Source organism: Microcaecilia unicolor, chromosome 1 (assembly GCF_901765095.1).
Source record: "Microcaecilia unicolor chromosome 1, aMicUni1.1, whole genome shotgun sequence".
Taxonomy (NCBI): domain Eukaryota; kingdom Metazoa; phylum Chordata; class Amphibia; order Gymnophiona; family Siphonopidae; genus Microcaecilia; species Microcaecilia unicolor.
The window spans coordinates 78,245,119-78,268,278 of NC_044031.1; the positions used below are offsets into that span (position 1 = coordinate 78,245,119).

General features: G+C 42.6%; 1 protein-coding gene across 5 annotated transcripts in view; it reads left to right on the top strand.

The window, feature by feature from the left end:
• UBE3C (ubiquitin protein ligase E3C) overlaps positions 1-23,160 on the top strand; it is a 362,832-nt gene that overhangs the window by 313,661 nt on the left and 26,011 nt on the right. Inside the window, exon 21 of one of the 5 annotated variants that reach the window (XM_030198654.1) lies at positions 9,767-9,827. The exons of the other annotated variants lie outside the window; for them this stretch is intronic. Within the exon in view, the coding sequence (XP_030054514.1) occupies positions 9,767-9,827 (61 nt within the window). The remainder of the gene's footprint in view (positions 1-9,766; positions 9,828-23,160) is intronic. 5 annotated transcript variants of the gene reach the window in all.

Consider the following 23,160-nt stretch of genomic DNA (forward strand, 5'->3'; position numbering starts at 1 on the left):
TCCAAGGATAGGCAGGTCATATTAATCTCCTCACATGTGTGCGACATCATCCACAGAGCCCAGTGCAGAAATACTGCCCAGTGTACTTTCCCTTTAAGACCTTAACACAGCGCTCCCACTGCACATGTGTGGGTGCCTTCCTGTCCAGCTCATGAGCGCGAGACCAAGACCAGCAGTCTTTCTTCATCTGTGGTGAGGAGAAGTTGCGTAATTTGTGTTCTCTTCAGCGCATTGGTTGATAGCTTTTCAGGTTCCTTCCCTCGCAGATGTTTTCTCCTTTTTTTTTTCTTCAGTTGTACTTTTTTGTAAAGTTATTAGTCCTCGTAATTTTCTTACAGCCTTTATTGCCTCCTTTACGTTTCCTTTATATTGTTTGGTTTCAAGGGCCTCTTGGACTGAGCACTCTTCCGGATTCTATTGACTATTTTTCAGGTGAGCTGTGCCCCTTAGTTTCCTCACCATTGAGCCATTTGATTTTGCTTCAGACATTTTCTCGTAGGGGAGACTCTGATGAAGCTCAAGCAAGACCGAGAAACCATGATCCTGATCGCTCTGTATTAGCCCAGGCAGATATGGTTCCCACTTCTTCTGGAGTTATCCTCTAAAGAACCATGGAGATTGGACTGTGTTCCAACCCGCTTCGCATAGAACGAGGCATCTGTTCTGTATCCCAACCTCCAGTGTCTGTCCTTCACGGCCTGGATGTTGAGAGCGTAGAATTTGCCTCCTTGAATCTCCCAGAGGTTGTCTTCAGGGTCTTACTGGCTTCCAGGAAAGATTCTACTAAGAGGTGTTATACTTTAAAATGGAGCAGCTTTGCCATCTGGTCTGAGGGCAAGGCCCTGGATCCTCTTTCTTGCCTTATACAGAACCTGCTTGAATACCTTTTACACCTCTCCAAGTCTGGTCTGAAGACCAACTTCGTAAGGCCTCACCTCAGTGCAATTAGTGCTTATCATCATATAGAGGGTAAGTCCATCTCTGGACAGCCTCTAGTTGTTTGATTCATGCAAGGTTTGCTTTTGTCAAAGCCCCCTGTCAAACCTCCACCTGTGTAATGAGATCTCAACATTGCCCTGATTTAGCTGATGAAAGCTTCTTTTGAGCCACTGGTTTCCTGTCTGAAGTACTTGACCTGGAAGGTCTTGTTTTTGGTGGTAGTTACTTCAGCTTGCAGGGTCAGTGAGCTTTACGCTCTATTAGCGGATCCACCGTACATAAAGTTTCATCACAACAGAGTAGTTCTCCAGTACCCTCACCATAAGTTCCTCCCTAAGATGGTTTTGCATTTCCATTTTAACCAGTCAGTCGTTCTGCCAATGTCCTACCCCTGACCTCATGCCCATCCTGGCAAAAGCGCACTGCACACTTTGGACTGCAGGAGAGCCTTAGCCTTCTACCTGAAGCAAACATAAGAACATAAGTATTGCCATACTGGGACAGACTGAAGGTCCATCGTGCCCAGCATCCTGTTTTCAACAGTGGCCAATCCAGGTTACAAGTACCTGACAAGATCCCAAAACAGTACAATACATTTTATGCTGCTTATCATAGAAACAAGCAGTGGATTTTCCCCAAGTCCATTTTAATAGTGGCTTGCAGACTTTTCTTTTAGGAGCTATCCAAACCTCTTTTTTAAAACCCCGCTAAGCTAACTGCTTTTACCAGAGTTTAATTACACATTGAGTGAAGAAATATTTTCTCCGATTTGTTTTAAATTTACTACTTTGTAGCTTCTTTGCATGCCCTCTAGTCCTAGCATTTTTGGAAAGAGTAGACAAGCGATTCTCATCTACCCGTCCTATTCCACTCATTATTTTATAGACCTCCATCACATCTCCCCTCAGCCATCTCCCCTCCAAGCTTGAAGAGCCCCAGATGCCCCAGCCCCTCCCCATAAGGAAGTTGTCTCATCCCTTCCACTATCCTCATCGCCCCTCTCTGCATCCCCTCCCACGATATCTTTTTTTGAAATGAGGTGACCTGAATTTTGCACAATATTTGAGGTGCGGCCACACCATGTAGCAATACAAGGGCATTATAACATCCTCATTTTTGTTTTCAATTCCTTTCCTAATACCTAACATTCTATTTGCTTTCTTAGCTGCCGCCACACACTGAGCAGAGGGTTTCAGTGTATCATCAGTGATGACGCCTAGATCCCTTTCCTGGTCGGTGACTCCTAATGTGGAACTCTGCATCACATAACTATCACAAAACACCTAGTTACCTCCTGGGGTTACCCCGCGGCCACTTAGGGTCTATCCCCAGCACAGCTCAGATCCGCTCATGCTCTACACTAGTTCCCTCCTCCCACTGACTGAGTCACAGCCGCCTCAGGGCGAGTCTCCCACTCTCAAATTATCCCCAGTGATATCTAGTTTATTGGAGGCCACACTCCTAGAGGTCCCACAGTTCCCAGAAAGCACTCAAAAACACCACACACAAACTACCAGGATTCTTTATCAGTCCAGATAAAGAGGTAATAAACTAAATTGTCTGTTGTCTTTAAAAATTGAACAGTGTACAAAAAAATGTGCAATCAGCAAACAATAACAGGTAACTGAAATATGGATCAATTATAACACTAACTAAGCATTTGTTTACTTTTTAAAAAGTACCTAGGGAGATCAGGACATTTAGCTGCTCACCAGTTATCATCAGATATAACTGTTTTACAGGGCTTCAGCAAAGAGCTTTCTCTCTCTCTTCTCCCAAGCTGAAACTGAGGAAAAAACTAGTACAGTCCAAAAGATAAAAGCTCCTGGGCCAATCAGAGCCCAATCAACAAGTTTTGGCAGTCCCAACTGTGCACTTGGCAGCTCTCTGGGAACTCACTTCAGCTTGAGCTGCACTGAAATATATTTTGTGTCAGAGATGATTTTTGATTTTAAGAGGCCTAGCTCTTAACCTGAGCCATTGGCCTGTATTTCATTGAGAGCAAGTGACAGTATATTTCTACACTTACCACCTTTTGTCCTGTGGGACCAGCAGTCGTCTTTCTGTTGTGTTCAGAATTTTTCACTTAGGACTGCCCAAGTTTTTGTCGCCTCATTTACACGGGCTTAATGCTTTAGATAAAAAGGACCTCTATTAACATATCCGTTGGCTGCTATTCTCATTATATATCACATAGGATACCATTTTACCTTCTCTTCCTTAAAATTGTTCATCAAGCTTCTCTCACTGTTGGCAGTACCATATTCACAGGATAATCAAAAATCATTATTAATCAACTATACCCATAGCTAATAGAGGATATGCTTTTCTAACTGCTTCTGGTCCTGTAACATTCTAACTTTGTGGAAAGGTTCTGCCAATCCTAGTTATATTCTAGTGGAATTTGAAAGTTAAATCAACTGGAAATTCTTTGATCAGACTGTATCAGTTCTGGTTATACCTAGAGAACTTTTTTGATAGAGCACTTGGCTGACTCACTGGGACTTATAATCCCACCCATCCCATGGTTTTCCAGTCATAAATAGACAAGCCAAAACTCATTAACTTTACTCCTCAGTCACACACAGGCAATCTTGCAGACTGTTAACCCCATCATATAGTACACCTGTTCATACCCATTTCAAACAGTCAGGATGACTTTTATTCTCTGTAATAATTGTGGTGCTTTAGTTTCAAGGCCAATCATCTGGAGACTTAAGGCTTGTCCTATCTGTCTTCCGCTCACTAGTTTAAAATAGGAGCTCAGTAAAGTAAAGCAGGAATTGGATGCATTTAAAGCAGCTTCCAGGACTGCACAAAATCATACTGCACAGAATCATACCAAATACTCACCACTGCCTCAAAGGATAAAACCACCTAAGAATAGATGGTTCACGGTAGGCTCAGGAAGACTTAGTTATGTGACACAGAAGCATCCGCCCTCACAAGTGTTGCCCCTACAGAATTCTTTTGCTCCATTACAGCACTGTGATGTTCCTGAAAATAGAACTGAGGTGGAACAAAAAGATACGAAGGTACACAAAGAGAAAAGACACCCCCAAATCACTAATGTTGAAACACATACCAGGAAATGTAGATGGAAAGCGATGACCACAAATGCTCGCAGTCTAAGCAATAAAGTTCATGACCTTCAAGCCCTGATGTTGGAGGCAGACTAAGACGTTGTTGCAATCACGGAGACGTGGCTCACTGATTCCCATGAATGGGATGCAAACATACCAGGCTATAATCTATTTAGGAAGGATAGACATGGTCATAAAGGTGGAGGAGTAGCTCTGTATGTGAGAAATGATATCGCAGCGACTGAAATGACAGGGGCCTGGGGAAAGGAAGAAGCTATATGGATCACCTTAAAAAGAGATGATAGAAACTCTGTCCATGTGGGTGTTGTCTACAGACCTCCGACACAATTGGAGGAATTAGATAAAGAACTGATCACGGATATTCAAAAGTTGGGAAAGAAGAGAGAGATGCTGTTGCTGAGAGATTTCAATCTGCCGGATGTAGATTGGAAGGTTCCATCTGCAGAATCGGAAAGAAGTAGAGAGATCGTGGATGCTTTCCAAAGTGCTCTGCTCAGACAAATGGTGACGGAACCCACGAGGGAAGGAGCGACGCTGGATCTGGTGCTCACAAATGGGATAGTGTGTCAAATGTCCGAGTGGGTGTCCACCTGGGCAGCAGTGACCATCAAACGGTTTGGTTTGATATGACAGCTGAAGTGTAGGGCGGCCACTCAAAACTCAAAGTCCTGGATTTCAAGCATGCCGACTTTAGTAAAATGGGAGAATACTAATACTACTGCTATTAAACATTTCTATAGCGCTACTAGACTTACGCAGCGCTGTACAAATTAACATGAAAAGACAGTCCCTGCTCAACAGAGCTTACAATCTAAACTGGACAGACGAACAGACAGCTAGAGGTGGGAAAATTCCAGTGGTAGGGGTGATAAGTGAGGGTGTTGAGTAAGAGAGTCATGGTTAGGAGTCGAAAGCAGTAGCAAAGAGAGGTGGGCTTTAAGCCTAGACTTGAAGAAAGCCAGAGACTGAGCCTGACGTACTGGCTCAGGGAGTCTATTCCAGGCATAGGGAGCAGCGAGATAGAAGGAACGGAGCCGGGAGTTAGCAGTGGGGGAGAAGGGAGACGACAGGAGACATTTACCCAGCGAACGGAGTTCACGGGGAGGAGTGTAGGGAGAGATGAGAGCGGAAAGGTACTGAGGAGCGCTGCGGAGTGGATGCACTTGTAGGTCAAAAGGAGAAGTTTGAACTGTATGCGGAAGCGGATAGGGAGCCAGTGAAGCGACTTGAGGAGAGGGCTAACGTGAGTACAGCGACTCTGGCGGAATATAAGACGCGCAGCAGAGTTTTGGACAGATTGAAGAGGAGATAGATGGCTGAGCGGGAGACCAGCGAGAAGCAAATTGCAGTAGTCTAGGCGAGAGGTGATAAGGGTGTGGGTAAGGGTTTTGGTAGCATCCTCGGAGAGGAAAGGGCGAATTTTGTTAATATTATAGAGAAAGAAACGACAGGTTTTGGCAATCTGCTGAATATGAGCAGAGAAGGAGAGAGCGGAGTCAAAGATGACTCCAAGGTTGTGCGCAGACGAGACAGGGAGGATGAGAGTGTTATCTACCGAAATAGAGAACGAGGGGAGAGGAGAGGCAGGTTTAGGGGGAAAGAGGAGAAGCTCGGTTTTGGTCATGGTTAGTTTCAGGTGGCGGTGAGACATCCAGGCAGCGATGTCAGACAGGCAGGCCGATACTTTGGTCTGGATTTCAGCTGAGATATGCGGTGCGGAGAGGTAGATCTGGGTATCATCAGCGTAAAGGTGGTATTGAAAGTCATGGGATGAGATCAGAGCACCAAGGGAAGAGGTATAGATGGAGAAGAGGAGAGGTCCTACGACTACCTGAGGAAGGAGCTGATGGGCTGGGAGGACATACAAGAAGTGGAAGGGCAGTGGTCCAGGCTGAAAGAAACTATAAATAGGGCCACAAACCTTTATGTAAGGAGAGTACATAAAAGCAAGAGAAAAAAGAAACTAATATGGTTCTCCAAGCAAGTGGCTGAGAAAATAAAGGCTAAAGATTTGGCGTTCCTGAAATACAGAAAAACTCAAGAAGATGGAGAGGAATACCGGATGAAACTGAAAGAAGCCAAGAGAGAGATACATCTGGTGAAAGCGGAAGAACAAATGGCTAGAAAGGTAAGGAGAGGTGACAAAAATTTCTTCAGGTATATTAGTGAAAGGAGAATGACAAAAAAGGGAATTGTGAGACTAAAAGATGCTGTGAACCGCTATGAAGATAATGATGAAGAAAAGGCAAATTTGCTAAATAGATACTTTTGTTCTGTTTTCACAGAAGAAAATCCTGGAGAAGGGCCACGATTGACTGGCAAAAGTACATATGAGAATGGAGTGGATAGAACACGGAAGAGAGTGTGTATGAACAACTAGGAAATCTAAAGATGGACAAAGCAGTGGGACTGGACGGGATCCATCCCAGGATATTGAGGGAGTTCAGAGAGGTTCTGGTGGGTCCTCTTAAAGATTTGTTTAATAAATCCTTGGAGACTGGAGAGGTTCCGTGGGATTGGAGAACGGCAGAGGTGGTCCCTCTTCACAAAAGTGGTGATAGGGAAGAAGCTGGAAACTACAGGCCGGTAAGCCTCACTTCGGTTATTGGAAAAGTAATGGAAGCGATGCTGAAGGAAAGGATAGTGAATTTCCTGGAAGCCAATAAGTTACAAGATCCTAGACAACATGGTTTTTACCAAAGGGAAGTCGTGCCAAATGAATCTCATTGAATTCTTTGACTGGGTGACCGGAGAATTGAATCAGGGATGTGCTATAGACGTAATCTACTTAGATTTCTTCAAAGCTTTTGACACGGTTCCCCACAGGAGGCTCTTAAATAAACTGGATGGGCTGAAGATAGGACCCGAAGTGGTGAATTGGATTAGGAACTGGTTGACGGACAGACGCCAGAGGGTGGTGGTGAATGGAATTCGTTCGGAGGAGGGAAAGGTGAGTAGTGGAGTGCCTCAGGGATCGGTGCTGGGGCCGATTCTGTTCAATATATTTGTGAGTGACATTGCCAAAGAGTTAGAAGGTAAAGTTTGCCTATTTGCGGATGATACTGGAGGATGATACAGTGACTGGAGGAGTGGCCTTGTGGTTAGGGTGGTGGACTTTGGTCCTGGGGAACTGAGGAACTGAGTTTGATTCCCAGCACAGGCAACTCCTTGTGACTCTGGGCAAGTCACTTAACCCTCTATCGCCTGCCGCATTGAGCCTGCCATGAGTGGGAAAGCGCGGGGTACAAATGTAACAAGAATAAAAAATACTAAGATCTGTAACAGAGTGGACACCCGGGAGGGAGTGGAAAACATGAAAAAGGATCTGAGGAAGCTAGAAGAATGGTCTAAGGTTTGGCAATTAAAATTCAAAGCGAAGAATTGCAAAGTGATGCACTTAGGGAGTAGAAACCCAAGAGAGACTTATGTGTTAGGCGGTGAGAGTCTGATAGGTACTGAGGGGGAGAGGGATCTTGGGGTGATAGTATCTGAGGATTTGAAGGCGACGAAACAGTGTGACAAGGCGTTGGCCGTAGCTAGAAGGTTGTTAGGCTGTATAGAGAGAGGTGTGACCAGCAGAAGAAAGGGGGTGTTGATGCCCCTGTATAAGTCGTTGGTGAGGCCCCACCTGGAGTATTGTGTTCAGTTTTGGAGGCCGTATCTTGTTAAGGATGTAAAAAGAATTGAAGCGGTGCAAAGAAAAGCTACGAGAATGGTATAGGATTTGCGTTACAAGACATATGAGGAGAGACTTTCTGAACTAAACATGTATACTCTGGAGGAAAGGAGAAGCAGGGGTGATATGATACAGACGTTCAAATATTTGAAAGGTATTAATCCGCAAATGAACCTTTTCCGGAGATGGGAAGGTGGTAGAACGAGAGGACATGAAATGAGATTGAAGGGGGGCAGACTCAAGAAAAATGTTAGGAAGTATTTTTTCACGGAGAGAGTAGTGGATGCTTGGAATGCTCTCCCGCGGGAGGTGGTGGAAATGAAAGCGGTAACGGAATTCAAACATGCGTGGGATAAGCATAAAGTAATCCTGTGCAGAAGGAATGGATCCTCAGGAGCTTAGTCAAGATCGGGAGGCGGGGCTGGTGGTTGGGAGGCGGGGATAGTGCTGGGCAGACTTATACGGTCTGTGCCAGAGCCGGTGGTGGGAAATGGGACTTGTGGTTGGGAGGCAGGGATAGTGCTGGGCAGACATACGGTCTGTGCCAGAGCCGGTGGTGGGAGGCGGGGCTGGTGGTTGGGAGGCGGGGATAGTGCTGGGCAGACTTATACAGTCTGTGCCAGAGCCGGTGGTTGGGAGGCGGGGATAGTGCTGGGCAGACTTATACGGTCTGTGCTCTGAAGAACACAGGTACAAATCAAAATAGGGTATATACAAAATTAGCACATATGAGTTATCTTGTTGGGCAGACTGGATGGACCGTGCAGGTCTTTTTCTGCCGTCATCTACTATGTTACTATGTTTCGGTCTAGACCTGTTTCAGTCACGATTAAGTCACAAAAAGGTGCCCTAAATGACCAGATGACCGCTGAAGGGATTGTCATGACCCCTCCCTCTTATTCCTCCAGTTGTCACTGTTTCCAACAGTGGCCAGTCCAGGTCACAGGTACCTGGCAGAAACCCAAATAGTAGCAACATTCCATGCTACCAGTCCCAGGGCAAGCAGTGGCGTCCCCATATCTGTCTCAATAGCAAACTATGGACTTTTCCTCCAGGAACTTCTCCAAACCTTTTTAAAACCCAGATACACTTACCACTGTGAGTTCCAGAGCTTAACTATTTTTTTGAGTGAAAAAAATATTTCCTATTTGTTTTAAAAGTATTTTCATGTAATTGCATTGAGTGTCCCCTGGTCTTTCTACTTTTTGAAAGAGTGAAAAACGGGATTCATTTCTACCCATTCTACACCACTCAGGGTTTTACAGACCTCAGTCATATCCCTCATCTGTCTCTTTTCCAAGCTGAAGAGCCCTAACCTCTTTAGCCTTTCCTCATATGAGAGGAGTTCTGTCCCCTTTATCATTTAGGTTGCTCTTCTTTGAACCTTTTCTAATTCCGCTATATCTTTTTTGAGATAAAACGACCAGAATTGAACGCAGTATTCAAGGTGAGGTCACACCATGGAGCAATACAGAGGCATTATAATATTCTTGGTCTTAGTTTGCATCCCTTTTCTAATAATATAAATAGTTCAACCAGATATTATGGACATTGACCCTCAAATAGTTTATACACCCAACAGGCCAGCTTAAAAGAAATTTGAAAATCGATTGGCAACCAATTCAAGCTAACCAAACTCGGAGCAGCATGGTCAGACCTTTTCTTCTTAAACACCATCTTTGCAGCTGTATTTTGTATAACTTGTAGTCTATGAATTAACTAAGCAAATAGTAAACATTAAATGCCATCGTAATTTTTAATACCTATTTCACAAATATTTTCAGAATAGCCATTCTAGCAGTTCCATCATTTTTATTTAAATTTCCAATTACTTGTCACAGAAGGTCTGTGGAGCTCTGTGCATTTCCAGTTCCAACAATACATAACGATGCCACCCCTGGTCTATGTCCTTCCTTCCCTGTTATAGTTAACTCCTTATAATAATTTCATACAGGAATGTTTGAGTTGGTTAGGTTTCTTTATATAAGGCATGAGAAATGATTGTTTCTGCTAACCTGTACAGGGGTCTTCTGACTTCCCTCTCCAGGCACCGGAACAGCAGTGGGACCCTGCAGGAATGGCCAGCCCCATAGTTCAAACTACTAAACGTAAGATGGGCAGAATATTAATAGCAATTCCTATCAAAACGATTGGTAGGACCAGCAGTAATGACCTTACAGATTCATGGTGAGACTATTGGATTAAGAAACCTGGAAACCCAGATTTCAAGCTCAACACTATCATTCATTTTAATAGTTGTTTACACTCTACAAGGATAGTTTTTATAGCCGAGAGCACATTTAAATATGATGCATATATTTCCCCCTTTGTGGGTATCGGCAGATTTTCTAAGACCTATGTAAGTACCTTTGATTTGGAAATTGCCCCTGGAAATTCATATGCATTTATTTACCCCTACTGTTTGGCACACACACATTTTTTTATATTAATTTGGAAACATGGCTGCAAGAATGATTTTCAGATCTCATAAGGGTGAGTGTGTTACCCCCTTGCTAATTCAGCTACACTGGTTGCCAGTACAAGCAAGGATTCTTTTTAAACTGGCTTGAAAAGTCTATAAGATCTTTAAAGGTCTTGTTCCAGAATATTTGGTATAGTCTCTTTTCCTAATAATCTCAGATTGTTAAGATCCTACTCATTGCCTATTTTTTATTTTCCTACACCTAAAGATGTGAGCTCTCTAAGAATCTTATCAAGCTGTTCTATGTTAGAACTCGCTACCTAAAGATCTTGGGTGTATTCATTCCTATTCCAGTTTCTGACATATTCCTAAAAAGTATTTAAAATGTTTTTATGCTAATTTTCGTAGCATAATTGTCGTGGAGGAGTGGCCTAGTGGTTAGAGCACCGGTCTTGCAATCCAGAGGTGGCCGGTTCAAATCCCACTGCTGCTCCTTGTGATCTTGGGGCAAGTTACTTAATCCTCCATTTCCTCAGGTACAAACTTAGATTGTGAGCCCTCCTGGGACAGAGAAATATCCAGTGTACCTGAATGTAACTCACCTTGAGCTACTACTGAAAAAGGTGTGAGCAAAATCTAAATAAATAAATAAAATATATTGGGGGGGGGAGGTGAGTTAATGTGAGGGTTCTAAAATGTATATGATTTGGTCTTCCCTATCATCCCAGTTAATCTACTGTTTTTTCTTCCCTCATGTTACTGTGTGATCCACTTTGCACTGTCTGGGATCCAGTGGAATGTAAATGCCAGATTAGATTAGACTAGATGTGCATATGCACATATCTTGTAACGTTACTGAAAATACCAGGACACATCTCCACTTAGTCCACATGCATACAAGTTGTATATGCATAAGGTTATGCATATATCAAATGACAAATTTTATAAGCACTTATTTCCACACATGAAACATTGATTTATGTGTATCAATGACTGTTAAAATTACCCCTTGTGATTTTAAAAGTGTATTATAGTGTGATGTGTAGTGGAGTTCTGTGGGGATTAGTTTAGGCAGGTTCCCTTTTAATCACTGAACCTGAATGATGATTACATCATTAAAAAAAAAAAAAGCTGTTCAGAATTCAATACGAGTTCAGCAAAGGTATCACTTAACTTGATTGCTAGAACCATTGATCAACATAATTATATAGGCTAGTATTTAGCACCATCTAGTGGTACTAGTTAAGCTGAGTTTTATATATATATATATATATATATATATATATATATATATATATATATATATAATATCACTCTCTCTCCTATTGTCATCCCTTTTATCTGTCATATCCTCAATCTTTCACGTTCCACTGTGACTGTTCCTGATGTCTTCAAACATGCCATAGTCACACTACTCGTCAAAAAATGTTCATTGGACCCTAAATGTCCTTCCTCCTCGCTTTCCTATCCAAGATACTTGAACGTGCTGTTCACTGCTGTTGTCTTGACTTTTTCATGTCAAGCTATTCAACTAAAACAGTGCTTGCTAAAGTTTTCAATGACCTGTTCCTGACCAGGTCCAAAGGTCTCTATTCTATCCTCATCCTTCTTGATCTATCTGCTGCTTTTGACACTGTTGATCTCCCGCCTGCTCCTTGATACGCTGTCCTCACTTCAATTTCAGGGATTTGTTCTTTCCTAGTTTTCTTCTTATCTCTCCCATCGTACTTTAGTGTATACTCTGGTGGATCCTCCTCCACTTCTATCCCTCTATCAGTTGGTGTACCTAAGGGATCTGTCCTGGGACCTCTTCTTTTCTCCATCTATACTTCTTCCCTTGGCACTCTGATTTCATCCCATGGTTTTCAGTATCATCTTTATGCTGATGACTCCCAGATCTACCTCTCCACACCAGAAATTTCAGCAGGAATCCAAAGTATCAGCCTGCCTGTCTGACATTGCTGTCTGGATGTCTCGCCTTCATCTGTAACTAAACATGACAAAGACTGAGTTTCTTATCTTTCCCCCTAAACCAACCTCTCCTTTTCCCCCATTCTTTATCTCTGTGGATAGCACTCTCATCCTCCCTGTCTCATCAGCTCGTAACCTTGGGGTCGTCTTCGACTTCTCTCTCTTTTTTTGTGCACATATTCAACAGACTGCTAAAACCTGTTTTCTTTCTCTGTACTATCACCAAAATTTGTCCTTTCCTTTCTGAGCACACTACTAGAACCCTTATCTTTCCACCTCTCGCTTAGACGATTGCAACTTGCTTCTCACAGGTCTCCCACTAAGTCATCGCTTTCAGTAATCTGTTCAAAATTTTGCTGGTGGAAATGAAAACGGTAACGGAATTCAATGCGGTCTGTACCAGAGCCGGTGGTGGGAAGCGGGACTGGTGGTTGGGAGGCGGGGATAGTGCTGGACAGACTTGTACGGTCTGTGCCAGGGCTGGTGGTGGGGAGGTGAGGATAGTGCTGGGCAGACTTATACGGTCTGTGCCTGTGCCAGAGCCGGTGATTGGGAGGTGGGGCTGGTGGTTGGGAGGCGGGGATAGTGCGGGGCAGACTTATACGGTCTGTGCCCTGAAGAGCACAGGTACAAATCAAAGTAGGGTATACACAAAAAGCAGCAAATATGAGTTATCTTGTTGGGCAGACTGGATGGACCGTGCAGGTCTTTTTCTGCCGTCATCTACTATGTTACTATATTCAGCCAGTGTTGCTATGCTCATATTAGCCCTCTCCTCAAGTCACTTCATTGGCTTCCTATCCGTTTCTGCATATAGTTCAAACTCCTCTTACTGACTTACAAGTGCATTCACTCTGCAGCTCCTCAGTAGCTTTCCACTCTTATCTCTCCCTAAACTCCTCTCCAGGAAGTCCGTTCACTGGGTAAATCTCTCCCTTTGTCATGTTTTCAAGGCAGAAACTAGGTTCGTGAGCCCTTGGGCCACTGCCGTGGATCAGCAGTGGCAGGCAAAACCACCCCACACCAGAGACAAGGCAGAACTCTGACAGAAACAGCTAGACTTCACCTGCGCTTGACCGCCCTTCCCCAGGAGTTGAGCCCCTGGGTGCAGGAGGCCGGCAGGACTTACTGGTCAGGGCAGGCACTGGATACCAACTAGGCTGAACAGGGACTGAGGGTCAGAGGGGAAAGGAATATGCATGGGCAGCAAGGCAGGAAACTGGGCTAGGACTCACAGACAGACAATACTACACAAAGCAGGAAATGGACAAGCTAAAGGACAGCCACTGAAGCAGGGTACAAATACTGACAGACAAGAGACAGGACTGAAAGCTGCAGAGCAGCCACTAAAACAGGGTACAAATACTGACAGACAAGAGACAGGACTGAAAGCTGCAGAGCAGCCACTAAAACAGGGTACAAATACTGTCAGACAAGAGACAGGACTGAAAGCTGCAGAGCAGCCACTAAGCAAGAGACACAGACAAACAGAAAGGAATACAGACCAGAAACAAGACTAGGGAAGTAAGCAAATAAACCTAAGCTAAACTACACACATATAACTAGAAACAGACAAGGAACTAAACAAGAGACCAGACTAGGCAGAAGTGCAACAAAGCACCAACAAACCAGGGACCTTAAACGTTGCAAAGGCAAACTCAGAAGGTTCCAGGTGGTAATAAACCCATCAGCAGCTGAAACTCACTGCAGGAATCATGAGGCAGCTACGGGTGAGGCTAACTGCTAAACTTCAAACCAAGTCTGGAGGGCTGGAATATCTGGACCGGACCAGAAAGAAAGTCTGGAAAGTCTATGGCAGCCACCGGTTCTGGCCACCAGAGGGCAAGAGGAACACAAACCAAGACACAGGCAGAAAGCATACTGAAGCACAGAGAGGCTTAACACACACAGGTGCAGTATAGTGGAGTAATCAGAGCCATGCTGGAAGCAGCCAGCACACAGAGACAAGAGACAGAACTAACTCAGGAAGAACAGACAGAAGCCAGCTCAGAAGCTGACCGCCAGAAATAAGAGAGGGGTCACGACCACAATTGTGACACCCTTCTCCTCCACTGCTAATGCCAGACTCCGTTCCTTTTATCTTGCTGCACCATATGCCTGGAATAGACTTCTTGAGCTGATATATCAAGCTTCATCTCTGGCTGTCTTCAAATCTAGGCTAAAAGCCCACCTTTTTGATGCTGCTTTTAAGTCCTAATCCTTACTCGTTCAGTACCCATGTTTTATCATTCCCACCATAGTAATTCCCTTATGCTTTATTTCTTCTGTTTGTCCTAATTAGAGTATAAGCTCTGTTGAGCAGGGACTGTCTCTTCATGTCCAGTGTACAGCGCTGCATATGTCTAGTAGCGCTATAGAAATGATTAGTAGTAGTAATAGTAGTAGTACTTTTAACACACCACATTTTTGTCTTTTTTTAATAAAATATACCATTTTATAAAGCACACTACTGAAATGAACACATATGCCCATACTAGTTGCATATGTATTGATTTTATCTGAGCTTATGTCTTCATTATTTATTCATTTTATTCACGTGAGTTATTTTTATATTTCGTATTTTATTTTTTTATTTTTCACTCATAATTTATCGATTTAAAGCTTGGTTACATGATGTTGCAAGTATATTTATTTTTATATTATTTTAATTTCTAGATTTGCATGACCCCTGAGGTAGGCCTTTGTGCCAAAACACAGCCGTGTCGGGTCATTTTATGACTTTTTATAATAAAGACTCTTGACATTTGACATATTGATATCCTCTCTGAGTCTGCCTCAATTTTTGTCTTGTTGCTCACATTTGCGAGAGGTTCTTTTCCTCCTTTTTTGTTTTTTTCATCATAATTACATGTGCCATACTTTACATTTAGCCTTTTATAATAAAACTGTTAAAATGAACATTAGACCTTTAATATAGTATCTTTTTTACTTCTGCATCAGGTTTTTTTTGTTTGTTTTGTGGGTTGTGTAGTTTTTTTTGTGTGGGGTTTTTTTTCTGATGTTATAAGCTTAAATATATGCAAAAAGCAGGAAAGGAAAAACTTGCACAAATAAAAAAGAAAGTTTAAAAATCCTAAACAGGAACAACTAGACCAAAACCTTGAAGTAACTTTTATTTCCATTTTAACTTAAGGCAAGGGGGGGTAGGGTTCAGCCTCCCTGTGTACCTGGTCTAGGGGTGCCCTGAGATGAAGAGGCCTTGGGGATCCATAAAGGCCAATAATTTTTTTAAACTCTTTGTTTATATGTATATAGATTAAAATCCAATTGTAATCCTTATACAGAATAGTCACAACAGGAAGCACTACAAATTTATAAAGCTAGAAAATAATAAAATAGGGAAAAACACTTTTTTCCCTTGATTGAAGCCCACAATATTGAAAGGGCCCAAGTTCAAACCCCCCCCCCCTCCCCCAAAGAAAAATGAATACTAGAAGCAATAAAGCGAGTGTGGAAAGTCAAACAGGATAGATGCCTCGCCAGTTATTCTCTGAGAGAGAGTGGAAAGAGATTCTAGTCCGCAAAGCAGAGGTAAGAAACCACAGAGCAGTGAGTTGAGCCGCATCTGTAGTGCGTAGCTCTTGTGATGCCGCAGCTAGCGGTTGGGGATGAGTGAAATTGTGCATCTAAGCTAACGGACAGACTGATCGGCTGGAATGTAGGAGGCTACTGGATCTTGAGCCATGGAGAGAGTGATCTGGAGGGGTAACAGTAGCAGCATGAGGAAAGCAGACCACACATGCTCTAATGAGCAGTAAGCATCCATGTGAGAAGTGCAGTGCTGTGGAGTGGTGGACAGAAGTCAGGCATTTACTTCCTGAGATAAGCACATTCGGTGTCCCGAGTAGACTGGCAAACAGCGGCCCCAACGTGGTTTAGTAGGCCACTTAGACCACACAAGAACCAGTGCGGGGAACCAACTGATGGTGAAAAGAGACAGGCACCTGGGCATTACAGGCAGTAATGGGGCAGAGTAGCCTGTGTAGCAGAATTGTTTGGAACAAAAAAAAGACCTTCAAGACTGGGACAATGGAAGAAATGTATTCAAAATATGACCTGACACAGGCCGTGTTTCTGCGTGAATCTGCCTGCGTCAGGGGTCAGAAACATCCCAATTGTCTGGTTCTTCTCAAATAAATTGGTAAAACCAACAAAACAGGTGGTCTTACTGTGATTGCAGGAGATGTCAACGCGGTCTGAATACTTAGTGAATCCGAGAAACACCGTCGGTAGGAAAAAATGCCAATTTTCCTACTGACTGAGTTCCTTTTTGGTTGTGTACCTTGGATCCCTCTTGTGTTTTCAGCAGAATTGGTTGCCATGCCAAAGCAAGTAAAGGGCAAACCAACCACCACCATTAAGGAACTGTATGCATCAAAAATGGTCAACCAGTCACTGGCACAGAGCAGGAAGGCCCTGGTATAATCCCCAACTTATTCACTGGCCAGTGACCATTATGAGCATGCAAGTATAAATGAAGAGCTGTGGGCCATGGTGGTGCACAAGATTAGAGAGGCCATGATTGAGATCATTAACACTGTGCTGGCCAGATTGGAGGAAAAAAATTGGATGTTTATAATGAGCATCTGGATGCAATAGAAAACAGACTCGGGAATTTAGAGGCAGAGAGACAGGTTGAGCAGTTTGAGGAATTGCTACATAGGCAATTGATCACAGAAAAACAAGAACCGGAGGGCAAATATTTAGGATATTTGGTGTTCTGGAGGGAGTGGAAGGAATAACACCTATTGACCATGTACGTAAGCTGCTGCAGGAATGTTTCCTGGGGTCTAACGCAGAACCTAGATACAAAATTGACAGAGCTCAAAGTGAATTAAGGCCTGAACAGGCCCTGTTCTCCTTCCTAGAGCATTTGTGGTTAAGCTGTAGTGCTATCAAGACACAGAACACATGCTTAAATTGTTGTGGTAGTGCAAAGTGTGCCAATATGATAATGCTCAGGTGTGAGTATCCCCAGAACTCAGTCTTAAAACCATCCAAAAAAGCAAAGAACTTGTATACTATAAACAATGAATGCTTGAGAAAGGTTACAAGGCTGAATTGTGGTTTGCAGGGAAGTTGGTTATTACATTGGAAGGTAAAAGGAAATTTCTTACCATACCTAAGGAGGTCAAGACTTTTTTGAAGGCTTCTATCATCATCTTCTGATGTTTCTGTTCTATCAGAAATGAAGTATCATAACTAAGGGGACTGGGGACAAGGGGTGGAATTAGAGTAGCAAGGGGTGAAGTACAAGCCCTCTCCTCCCTGAAATAGATGGTCATATCCAGAGACAGGTTGGATCCCATCATTCCACAACCCCATTCACGTTGGTCATTGACCCACTTACCCATCCTATACAGTTATTTGGAGCTGATATACAATTTTAACCATCTTGTACAGCAGCTGTTTATACTTAAGTCACCCAGGAGTATTTATAAATATATCGATAGAACTAGCTGCACTCAGAGCTCAGGGATGAGTCCCATTTTGCATCCCACCTTTGCTCCTGTACCCCTTCTCCCAACCCTGGTTCTCCTCCAAAACTCCATACAACCTTGACAACAGCTTTTTCTAGCAATTAGACTTTCTAGTTCTCTCTCTATCTTTTATCTTTGTGTCATATTTAATATATCACTTAAAACTGACTTTGCAGAGCAAAGCAGTTTACAGACTAAAAACACTTTATAGAAAGGAATTACAATCATCAGACAGGGAAATATCACATCAAGATAAAAGGTAAGTATCAGGAAAGGCACTCAGTCCAGGTGGAATCAGGTATTGTATGCCTGTTGAAAAAGCCATGTTGTTACTGCTATTTTAAAGTGTTTTAAAGACATTGCACCTCAAACCTCTAACAGAAGTGAATTCCATAATGCTGGAGCCATGAAATAAAAGGCACTATTTCTTATGCTTTTGAACTGAGTCAGCTGGAGTCCAGGTAGAACCATGCAATGATCATTTAAAGATCAGAGTAATTGAGCAGGTGATTAAGGAATGGTGAGAACTGTTCCCTCTAAGCTGAGCGGGTGTCCTCCAATTGTATTGCTGCCAGTTGGGGGTGGTTCTTCAATGTTGTGTTTTTAAGCACCAGGGCCAGATAGGTTCCCTGGAGTCCTGCAGAACTTGCCTGTCCTTCACTATTGAAAATTTGATAGTGAAACAGTGCCCCCTTCCCCTGCAGGTCTGTAGGTGGAGGAATTCCTGCTCAGCTTAGAGGGAACAGTGATGGTGAGATGTGACAGGGAGGTGAGCCCATCTGAAATGCTTTGAAGACTAACAAAAGGAATATGAATGAAGTATTTTAATTTGAAATAGGCAATAAAGGGAATCCTTCTCCCCACCATTCTCTCCAAATCCCCCTTGATCACCATTGTCCCTCCTTCCAAACATTATGGGAGCAAGCTTACACCCCCACCCATCCCCAAGGGCCTACAGAACCCTCCCAATCCCCCTGAGAGAATGGTCCATAATCCTGCAGTTTACTTTGTGGTAACACTAACCTTGTGACCCCTTCCCCCTTTTTCCTCACTTCCTTCCAAACCTTTCAGTGGTACCAGAAAGAGATGATCCTGCTGCTAGTGTTCTCTGTATGCCCCCATGGCCCACCTCAAAATGGATTGGGTTCTCACAGCTTCCTTCTCCAAATCCACTCGCTGGATCTCCATCTCATTATCATAGTGGTATTTAAGCTCTGTAAGCACTGTGGCTTTATAATAAGTCCTTGTAATAGGAGAGCAACCCCTCCCCCCATATCTTCCTGCTTCCTGCCAACCTGATCTAGGTAATCCTATCCCTCCCTCATCCCAGTACAAATCTCTGCAAGTTGTTAGGCCATCGCTGCAAATAATGCACAGATAATAGCAATGGGGAGCTGAGTAAATAGAAAATTCAGCTTGAACTTTCTCAGTAAGGGATAGATAATTTAATCAAAGTAAAATGTTTAACTTCCTGTTGACTTCCATTGAGATCCTGCAACACAACGAAACTAATATCTGAACTGGTCACAACTCAACCCGCCCTCCTTATTTTCTGATGTGTCTGTCCTACGCGAACCTTCTACATTGTCAGTCTGTATCTATTATACCGGAATTGGCGATCGCAATCACAGTTATTATGTAAGCCACATTGAGCCTGCAAATAGGTAGGAAAATGTGGGATACAAATGCAATAAATAAAAATAAATAAATAGTCATTTGGAATATAACACTTCACCCCTGAATGTGAAGTAAAATTTTAGCACTAAAGGAGAAGAAAAACAATTGTTAATCTTTAGCATAATGTGCTATATTGAAAGTAATTCTATAAACATAATCGTAGTATACATTTTCATGCTAATTGTGCTTAGTTTAGTATTGATGATCCAGTTTAATCCTGATTTTTTTTTTCATCAGTATGGGCCCTCTTAATTGGAAGTAAATCCTAGCACATACAAAATCTGTGTTAAACTTGAATAAACCAGTGCACTGTGATCAGCATAGAGCCCATTGTTGTCAGTGATTTTGTGTAATAAGTTGAGGTAACATAGTAGATGAGTGCAGATAAAGATCTGAACTGTCCATCTAGTCTGCTCAATAGTCATGATTAAACCAACAATGAATGTGGTATAAAATATTTGACCATGGTCATCCATTTCTGGAACATAGTCCATAGAAGTCTGCCTGGCACTGTCCTTACAGTCCAAGTACTGGAGCTGCCATTGAAGACATTTTGAAGACATTTTGTCTTGTCATATGTGAGAGACAGACTGTAGAAGTCCACCTAGTCATGTCCTCACATTACAACCACTGGAGCTGCTGTCAAAGCCCTCTCCAGCCCATCCTGAACTGTTTTGCCATATACAGAACACAGACCATAAAAGTCTGCCGGGCACTTCTTCACAGCTAGAGTTATCATGTAAGCACCACTTGACACATCAGCAAACATGCAGTCATTTAAGTTTTGGTTTTTTTATACCATCCATTTTCTAATTAGGGATCCTCTGTGTTCATCCCACACCTTTTGAATTCTGTCACTGTTTTTGTCTCCACCACCTCCCTCGGACGAGCATTCCAAGCATCAACCACCCTCTCCATGAAAAAGAATTTCCTAATATTATTCCTAAATCTGCAACCCCACAACCACAATTCATGTCCTCTAGTTCTACCATTTCCCCTTCTCTGGAAAAGATTTGTTTCTGAGGTGGCTTTGTATTTAACAGATGATATAATAAGCAGGTTAGAGTAATTGACTGACGTACTGGTTGAGCTATCCAAGTATTGCAGTCTAATATAGCTTGTACCTCAGTCAGATCATTACAATTTCTTATTAATTTTGCCATGCTACATCTAGTGCTGCAGAATTAAGAACGTAGATTTGGCTTGTCTCAGTTCCAGATTGGTGTCCTTCCAGTTGAAAAACCAAACTGAGTAACAGCCAGCTATTGGACTCTTGCCAAGACGGAATCTTGCACATTTCAATATATTGCAATATCTTTATTACAATATGGGGTAATGAAATGTAAACGCATTGCTTCAGTTTTAATGTTTATGTAGTTTTCATATGGTTTAAAGGAGTAGTTATCTTTTTCAGTAAACTCTTTTCAAGTCCAAGTGTTTAAAAGGAATGAACTGCTTTGTATGATATTCTTTGGACAATATTTTCATGCTAAAATGAAATCTAGTTTTATAAGTTAACTAGTAAAAAAGGCCCGTTTCAGTTTTTAAGGAAATGGGCGCTAGTAAGGTTTTCCTCGTAGTGTGTATGTTTGAGAGAGTTTGTGTGTGAGAGTGACTGTGTGAAAGAGAGAGAGTGACTGTGCAAGTGTGTGTGTCAGAGAGAGAGTGAGATTGGGTGCGATTGTGTCTGTGAGAGAGTGTGTGTGTGTCAGAATGACAGTGTGTGCGAGTGCATATGTGAGACACAGCGAGACCGAGAGTTTGCTGACCCCCCCTCCCCGCCACTTTTTCCCATCCCCCCTCTCCCCTTCCCACTCCGCCTCTCCCCCCTTCTCTGAGTTCCAGGACCTCCTCCTCCTCTTCTTCCCCTCCCCTGATCCAGGACCCCCTCCCCTTCCAGTTCCAGGGCCTGCCCCTACCCTTCCAGTTGATTTCCAGGAATCCCCTTCCACTGTGTTGTTTCAGGACCCCCCTTTGTAGTTTCATGACCCCCTTCCCCTCGTGTCGTTCATGACCCCCTTCCCTCCCCTGTCATTTCATTACCCCCCTCCCCACCTCCTGCACGTTTTTACCTCCCGCACGCCGAAACACAGATCTGTGTCGAGTCCATAATAAAGTTTTTCTATTCTCACCCAGTAGTCCCAGCCTCTGGAGTCATTGGCCCACTTCCCACCTTTTCCTCTCTGTTAATTGTTACTGACACATATCCATATATCTTTTACAGCAAGTGTAACTGCAAATGTTGCCTTTAAAAAAAATACAAAAAATCTGATGGACCATCAAAAAAAAGCTGAAAGAAAACCGGCAATGACATGGTCAAACACATTTCACCTTTAACATTTAATCTTTGGTCCATGTAAGGGTGCACAAAGAAAACAAAATCAAAAGGGTTTTTCTTTAACCTCATAACATTACTTATCTTGAACAGCGTTCTAAACACCGTAGAGTAACTGACATAACATGTCTCGCAATCTGCATCAGGGAACCCACAGCCATTTCAGTCCATCAAGTGTTCTGCAACAAAATCAAAATGGTGTCAGTGTTCTTTTAAAATTGCAACTCAATACAAAGTAATTAATCAACATACAGATTAATAGATGTCAAATGAAATTGGTGATATCTCTCTGGTACAAATCTTGAACAGAATGTTGCTTAGCCACATATCAGGCCACCAATGGGACTGCCTCATTATTGATATTTGCATCTTAATTAACATCGTTATGGATTAAACGGTTGATTCGCTTCATACATCCCAGATAAATCAGAGCAATTACAGACAATAATATGAATAGTAAATGTAGAAGAACAGTTGGTCATCCATTGTGCAGAGAAATCTCTGTAATCTATAGGATGAGTCCACACAGCACTCTTAATTTTCAAAGTACACCAGCCACCCTTTCCACATGCTTTATGCATATGGTTTAATAACGGATCTGAGGTAAACAAAGCCTTGTGACAAAGATCTTCCAAATTTTTTCTTCTTTAATATGCAATGGTAGAAAAATCCTGAAAAACAGAATGAAGCTTTAGAACATGCCAATGCATGAAAATGGCTTGGACTAAACCTGAGACATTATTAGAATATGAGAGTGTGCAAACCACATGGTATTTCACTTAAGGAACCCTGTTTTGCAGAAGAAGCTGTCACTGCACAAACTACACCCATAAAATTAGCCTTTCTGACCACATATCTAGGGTAACTCCACTGCCCAGATTTCACAAATCTTTAGATTACTTCTTAAAATCATCAAGTGAAGAACAAATGCAGCACAGTTGGAGAAACTGACTTACTAATAATCCAGAACCTAATTTATAAGAATGATAACTAGTGAACGTAAAAAAATTACAATCGACCAGTTTTCTATATAGAGTACTAATAACAGAGCTGTCAGTTTTTAGAATATGTAGATCTAAGAAAGCAATACCATGTTGATGGCACTGCTTATTAAATTGTCCAGAGAATTCAACCACTCACAATTTTCAATTCCTCATATATATCAAGGAATTGTTTTCACTTTACAATGTGAGCAAACCAACGAGAGATGTGTACACATTTATAGTTTTTAAGACTGAGCCGTATATAATGTGGCTATGGAAGGGGCACAATTGGACTCACGCTATAGGTCATAGAGCTTTTCTCTGCCCGATGGATGACCAACTATGCTGCTTCCTTTTGTTTGTTATAGTCTGTACTTGTCTTTTGAGTTATGTGGGATGTACAATGAGAAGGAGCCATTTACATAGTTCTAGATTAAATGCAATAATGAGACAGCCCCATTAGTGACCTGGTCTCTGGCTAAGCAATATTCTGTTCAAGATTTGCGTTGGAGAGTGATTGATTTTGCACCTTTGGATTGGAGTAATGGTAGC